The sequence below is a fragment of the Elgaria multicarinata genome, chromosome 11, assembly GCF_023053635.1.
Source record: "Elgaria multicarinata webbii isolate HBS135686 ecotype San Diego chromosome 11, rElgMul1.1.pri, whole genome shotgun sequence".
In the NCBI taxonomy this organism is placed as follows: Eukaryota; Metazoa; Chordata; class Lepidosauria; order Squamata; family Anguidae; genus Elgaria; species Elgaria multicarinata.
Window position 1 is genome coordinate 32,909,021 of NC_086181.1, and position 6,828 is coordinate 32,915,848.

At 55.3% G+C, this 6,828-nt stretch overlaps 1 protein-coding gene across 1 annotated transcript; it reads left to right on the plus strand.

The window, feature by feature from the left end:
- Positions 1–212: 212 nt before the first annotated feature.
- Positions 213–6,198, plus strand: TLCD3B (TLC domain containing 3B). The gene is made up of 5 exons (XM_063137472.1): positions 213–606; positions 1,941–2,024; positions 4,814–5,033; positions 5,202–5,297; positions 5,501–6,198. Exons 1-5 carry the CDS (start codon positions 482–484, stop codon positions 5,810–5,812), a joined length of 837 nt encoding a protein of 278 aa, XP_062993542.1. The 5' UTR covers positions 213–481; the 3' UTR covers positions 5,813–6,198.
- The last annotated feature ends 630 nt before the right edge of the window (positions 6,199–6,828 follow it).

The window sequence follows — 6,828 nt, forward strand, 5'->3', positions numbered from 1 at the left end:
GCAGCCCCCTTTGCGGTTCCACGCCGAGCTGCTGCACTCATCCACTCCTCTCTCTGCCAGTCCGACTGTCTGCACAGCCCAGCCACAGCACACCGCAGGCCACTGTCTCTTTAAGTTCCTCCCGCACTGTGCTGACAGCTGCTCCCCCGCTCCCGTCCCTCCCTCCCTCTCTCCCTCCCCGCTTGCTTGCCTGCCTGCCTGCCTGCCTCCCTCCTTCCCTCCCCCGGCTCTGTCTCTCTGTCTGTCACAGCAGCTCTTCTCGGGACCAACCCGCACACCGCTGTCCCCCCCTTCCCTCTCCATCCCCCCCTCGCCCCCTCGGGGACCATGAGCCTTCCTCGAGGCGAGCGCCCGGAGGGATCCCAGCCCCGCTGACCCTCCCCTCTCCCCCATCTGTGCGGCCCCCTTCCTTCTCCTCCTCCTCCTCCTCTTCCTCCTCCTCTCCCCACCCCCTCCGCCCCAACCCTGCAGCCTGAGCGAGATGTTTCACGCCTTGGTAGCAGGGGGCATTGTCTTCCCCGGCCTCTTCCTGCTGTCCAAGAACGGCCTCAAGTGGCTGCCGTGGCTGCGATGGGAGGAGGCCGACGCGGTCATCGTCTCCGCCAGGTAACCAGGGATGCAGCAGGGACAAGAAAGATGCAGCGGGGGGGGGGGCACATCGCGAGATGGTGGGCAGATGGCAGGCCTCAGGTGTGCAGGGCTAGGAGGATGCCTAGATTTTATGTTTGCCTGCTTGCTTGCTTGCTTGCCTGCCTGCCTGCCTGCCTGGGGGTGTGGGGGGTGTTAGGAGAAGCAAGGAGGTCCGAGGGCTTCTGAGGTGGGGACAGAAGGGGAGTTTCCTCTGAAAGGGGAGTGGTAGAAAGAGGATGGGCCCTGAACCCGGCTTCTCTCTGTGGGCTCAAGGATGGTGTGGCTGCTGAGAGACAGGATTCCCGGAATTAGAGTGGGGTGCAGTGAGTCACACACTGGCTTCCCCCTACGGGGTTGGAAGGTTTATCAGCAGCCCTGCATTCTCTGGGAGAGGCACACCATGTGAGCCAGAACTCCTGGGTCCACAGGGAGAGATTGGGGTTGATTAATTAAGAGTGAAGAACTTAGCTGCAGATGATGTGCCACTAGCCCATGATGGCAGCCAAGAGTAGGGATAACCCAAAACAACCTGGGTCCTCCCCTTAGAAGGGTGTTGGGAGCCCAGGGCAGAGGCTTCGGTGAATTCAGGGTTAAGGTCTGGAAAGGTCTGTAAGTTGTGGGGTAGGCTACCAACAGCCCTCCAGTCCATGGATTCTTTGGGAGTGTTCTAGGAGATCAGGGTCATTTGCTAGGGCAATAAACAGGGGGGTCAGCAAGTGACATCTGTTCAGGGTTCCAAGGGTGCCCGCTGGAGTCAGCCCGGGGTGGAATGCCCCATTGCTGCTCTTATGACCTAGAACAGGGGTGGTCAGAAGGTAGATCTTGAGACTTTTGGACTTCAGCTCCCAGAAGCCCCTGCCAGCCTGGCCAATGGTCAGGAGCACTAGGAGTTGAAGCCCAGAATACCTGGAGACTTACTTTCTGCCCAGCCCTGACTTAGAAGGTTTATCTTGGAGCTTGGACACTGCTCCTGTATCTACCGCTTCTGGGATCGTATGAAAGTGCCGCATCGTGGGGTCAAACAGCAGCTGGGCCCTTGAGGAATTGTTGCCCTAGGACAGCAGTAGTTGTTCTGGGCTGGCAAAAGGAGCATTGATCAGAATGGAAGGCGTTTGGCAGGGCAGGGCTTGAGCAAGGCAAGGGGTGCAGGTCAGCTTTGTGGAGCGCTTGATCGGACTGAGGTCTGCTGGTCTGGACTGCCGAGTTTGGGACCAGAATGGCCAGTGGGCTCTCAGGTCCATGGGAAGAGTGGGATGCTCACAGGCCATTAAACTTGTCTCCATCACCTCTCCTTGCCTCCCTCGCTACAGACTTGTCTCCTCGGTGCAGGCCATCATGGCTTCCACGGTCGGCTACATCGTCTCCTCGTCCTGCAAGCACATCATCGACGATCAGTAAGTCAGCCTTCGGGCCGTGCGCCTGCCAGGCCGACGCTGCTGTGCAGTAACCTCTTTCCCACCCGCCCCTTTCCTGACCTCACTTTCCACACGCAGACTGGCAGCATGTTGGCAAGGTCAGACTAGTGAGAAACCTGACACCCGCACCGGGACGGGCACCAAATTTAGAACAGGATGACAGTGACATGTTACAGGCAGATGTGTGCGAAAAGGTAGGCCGGCTCCAGGCCAGGAATGGGAGACCCTGTCACACAGGGAGTGTGTCTCACCAGCAGGAGGTGCTGTAACAGGGTGGTGTGGATAGAGTCAGTGGCTTGCTGGCGACAGAGAGTGTCTTGCTGTTTCTGCCCCATCAGGTGACATTTTGGCATTGTGTGCAGGCAGAGCCAGGAACCTCGCTTGTGTGAACTGGTCCCACTTGCCACCCAGCTAACAGGGGGTGCTGGAGAGAGCAGGGCAAAAAGCAGGCCAACGGTGGAATCTGAGGCTTCCTGGCTTTTCTGAATTAGAGCGCTGTCCGCGGTGCTGCAGACAGGCGCAGCTCTTTCGCTTGACTCCTCTTTTCAGCACCACGGACAGCCCCTCAACCCAACTTCTCCGTAAGGTCCCACACAGCCTAAGGGGTGGGAGGCCCCCCCCCCCGCCAGGAGTGTGCCGGAAAAGAGCTGTGGGGGGAGACAGGAATTGCCAGTCCCGTTGGATTCTGGGAGAGCTGCCAGCCCTTGGTCTCTGCAGAATCCAGTTTGGCAGGAGGGCAGCTCTGCGGGACAAGCAGGGCTACGAACGCAGCAGGACTCTGGAGAGCGCCAAGGAGGGGGCAGGAGAGAGGGTGTGGCTGGGAGCCAGGAGGCCCGGTTCCTTTCCAGTGGGTGGCCCCCTCCTTGCTTTGTCGTCGTCAGGATTGTTTCGTTTTACACTAATGAATTTAGCTGGGATTAGTCCCCTCCATAGGAGAGGCTAGATGGGGCCATGTGTGCTAATTCCCCCCCCCCCCCATAGCACAGAGCAGCAGAGGGGATTAGACCAAAGCAACAGCTGTTTCCCTTGCTGATTTGTATTCTTTGGACTCATAATTGGCTTTATTGGGCAACCAGTGATGATGAATCCCAAGGCTCCCTAAGCAAAGAATGGGCTGCAAGGGGTTAAATCTGACGGAGGCTGGATCTCTGGTTTCTCTGGGCATGAGCTCCAATTGATCCATGCAGGGGTTGGGGTGTCAAGAGACAGGGCAGCCTCAGCATTTCCGTCTGTTCTTAACAGTGGAGATCCCCAGTATATTGGACCATAACGATATCTTGTTAAGAATCAGTGGAGGCTGGTGGCTCTGATGTCAGCGGGGCAGTGAAACCGCTCTGGGTTTCAGTGAGAACTCTAAAGGAGCTATCCAAAGTGTGGAGTTCTGATTGGTTCTGGCTGAAACCCAGAGCGAATTCACTGCCCCACTGACATCATAGCCACCAGCCACTACTGGTTCTTACTAAGGTATCGCCATGCTCCATACACTGGGATTCTTTGACTGGAAGTGATGCAAAGGTTTCCCTGGCAACGTTTTGACTCTTCTGATGTGTCCTTTTAATTGACCCGGGTGCTTAGCCGTCACACAACATCCTTGTCATCCTGCAGCATGGAAAACCCTATACAACTCCATCCCTGCAGTGTAGGGCAGCTTTCCCAAAACTTCTCCCAAAGTGGCAGAGGTGCTGTCTGAGGATGATGGGAGATGTAATCTGACCCATACGAAGGGCACCAGGTTGAGGCAGGTTGGTCTAGGGTCTGCCTACACACACACACACACACACACACACACACACCTTCCAAATTCTGCCTAAATAACACATGTTCTCTCTAGTCCTGGGCACCCCACAATGTCCCATGACTCTGACTCCCGCATAGCACTGCAGCATCCAGGCTGTTTCTCTGGCATTTGGCCTAATCACCTTGCATGAAGCAGGGAGTACTGTCAGCACAAATGTCCAGGCAGGCTGCGGTGGCGAGGGAGGGGAGGTATGCGTTGAGGAGAACCAAAACGAGGATGTGACCGTTAGTTATGTCTTTGGCTGTACTTAAAGAAGCAGTGCTCCATTTGTCTTTGCCTCAACCAGCTATTTAGACACCTTTTCTTAAAAAAAAAAAATGGATTAGAGCCAGAAGTACCTTTTAAGCCCAAGAACTCACCTCTTATCACCTGAAATGGAATGGGATTAGGTCCAACATCCTGAACTTATTTACATTAATCCTATTGCCTTTTTATAGGACTTAAAGGCTTCAAAATAGGTACAAGGTCAAAGGCATTGGTGTGTAGCTAGTAGTAAGCCAAAGAATCCCCTGGATGGCAGGGCACTGAGGGAGCTCTGACGTGGCAGCGGTGGGGGGTGGGGGCGGAGGGAGCCATGCTGGGGTCAGGATTGAAAGGTGGTGGTGGGACAAGGTGAGGTGGGAATGGCAGCAGTCCCTGTCCTGGGTGCTGCTATGGCTGGTGTGGCTTGGGAATGGGAGGGCAGGCAGCTGAACTGGAGGCAGCTCGGGGCTATGATTGTGGGAGACTGGGAGAAGGGAGGGAGGATACTGGGGAATGCGTCCAAGGCAGAATCTGTGTCCTCGTTGCCCTTGCGGGTGGAGCACATCAGCAGGTCATCAATACCCATTGATTGTAGCTGTGAGCCTAATCCCAGGGGGCGGGGTGTCTCTCCCTCCCTCCTTCCCAGTGCAAATCTCCCACACACACACACAGTAGGAGTAGCCATGGACCACTCACACACCCCTTCCTCCCTTTTCATCCTCGGCAGGCACTGGCTGACCTCCGCCTACACCCAGTTCGCCGTTCCCTACTTCATCTACGACATCTACGCCATGTTCTTGTGCCATTGGCACAAGTACCGGGTCAAAGGACACGAGTCGGCAGGGACGCGGACACTGCGCACCGTGGTGCGCACCTACTTGCACAAGGAGTTCCTCATGGTGGTCCACCACCTCTTCATGGTGCTGGTTTGCTTCCCTGTGTCTGTGGTGAGTGGACCGTGGGCAAGCGAAGTGCCCCGAGGCAGAGGAGGGGAACTGGGGAAGGAATGAGATGCAGATCCACGGGGCAGGGGGCACTGTGCTTTAGGAGGTGCTGCCCGCCGACCCACCCCAGAACAGTCACATGTCCCCCCTTCTCGCATTTCCCCACTCCAGCTCTGGCGCCAGGGCAAAGGCGATTTCTTCCTGGGTTGTATGTTGATGGCTGAGCTCAGCACCCCTTTTGTCTGCCTCGGCAAGGTCCTTATCCTGGTAAGTATGGCCTGTTCCGGCGAGTTGTCTGGGAGGCAGAGAGCACGTCCCACTGGGGGAAGAGCAGGGCTGCTCCAGAGCAGGGGCTGCTAAGCGAGAATGGGCAGCAGAGGGGGGGGGGCATGATATGGGAAGTCTGCCTGAGCACCCTCTCAACCCTTCTTCTTTTTCTCCCCCCCCCCGCCCCCCCCCCCCGCCCACAGTACAAGCAGCAGCACACGCTTCTTCATAAGGTGAATGGGATGATCATGCTGATCACATTCTTCTGCTGTCGGATCCTGCTGTTCCCGTACATGTACTGGGTCTACGGGCAGTACGTGGGGTTGCCCTTTTATCGCGTGCCCTTCTCCATCCCTGCTGAGTACAACATGGGAACAGCTATCCTCATGGCCCCCCAGGTTTACTGGTTCGGCCTCATCTGCCGTGGGGCTTTCCGCGTGTTCCGCGCCCGGGGCGCCGCCAAGGAGCAGGTCTTGCGGAATGGGCACCGGCCAGAGACTCAGGCGCTGGACTGATACCTCTTCTCCCTCAGCCACAAATGGACAGACCGCATTTCCCTCTAACTTATTTATTTATTGGGGTACGGGAGGGACTGGGTTCATGGGGGGGGAGTGGGCTCCTAGGCCAAAGGGAATGTGGGAGGGGCTGGAAAGCAGGGGGGGTCTCCGATGAAGTATTCAGAGGGCACAAAAAATTAAACACAAATCCCAGGGTTGGGTGTGGGATTTCTCTGCCAAAGGCAACCTTCTAATTGTGAAACACTGTCAGTATTTTGATGGAATGTTCTCTGAACTGGGGTGAGGGTGGGCATTACGAATAGGGTCCCAAGCCAAAGGGGAATATAGGGCATATCTCTTCTGGGGAGACATTCAGGCCAGTTGGGTATTAGATGGAGGGGGTGCAAAAAACTAAGAACAGGGTGTGGTTGAAATTTGGGGTGGGGAGGACTGCAAGACACAACACAAGGTCTCTACAGTGTCACGGGCTCTGCCAAACCAAATATATATGTATGTATGTATGTATGTCAGCTATTACTTGCCATACAGTTATGATAGCATCCCAGGATTATCTGAGCATATACAAGGCAAAGAGACAACCCTGACATTTGGATGGTTGGGGGGAAATACCATTATCTGGGAACGCAGAGAGATGTTAGCAGTGGGCTGGTGGTGAGGGGGGAAATAGACCAAGGGTGTTCGTTTTTTTTTAAAAAATGCTATTATCTATAGAGTGGCAGGATTCCAGATATTATTAAAAGGGGCTGGGGAAATAGTATGGGGTTTGGATTTCCCCACACTGTGATTATTAGGGGTATAGCAGCAGTATTAGTCATTTTTCATAGGATTAACCGATAAAGGAAACATCCTGGAACTTTTGGATGCTGCTAAATCACAAGTTATCTTCAGTATTATCGGGATGTCACCCCCCACCCACTCCTGCCTCCAGAACATCCCAGAACTGTATAAACACATATCCCTTTGCACTGGGAAGGTGACTGGAGGGGTGCTTCCTGACATATGTATGCTCCCAT

Bases quoted from the DNA above. Each gene is read 5' to 3' on its own strand.
- TLCD3B (XM_063137472.1), top strand. From the start codon at position 482: ATGTTTCACGCCTTGGTAGCAGGGGGCATTGTCTTCCCCGGCCTCTTC. The intron at 2,025-4,813 runs GTAAGTCAGCCT...CATCCTCGGCAG, and splicing joins AAGCACATCATCGACGATCA to GCACTGGCTGACCTCCGCCT. The intron at 5,034-5,201 runs GTGAGTGGACCG...TCCCCACTCCAG, and splicing joins TTTGCTTCCCTGTGTCTGTG to CTCTGGCGCCAGGGCAAAGG.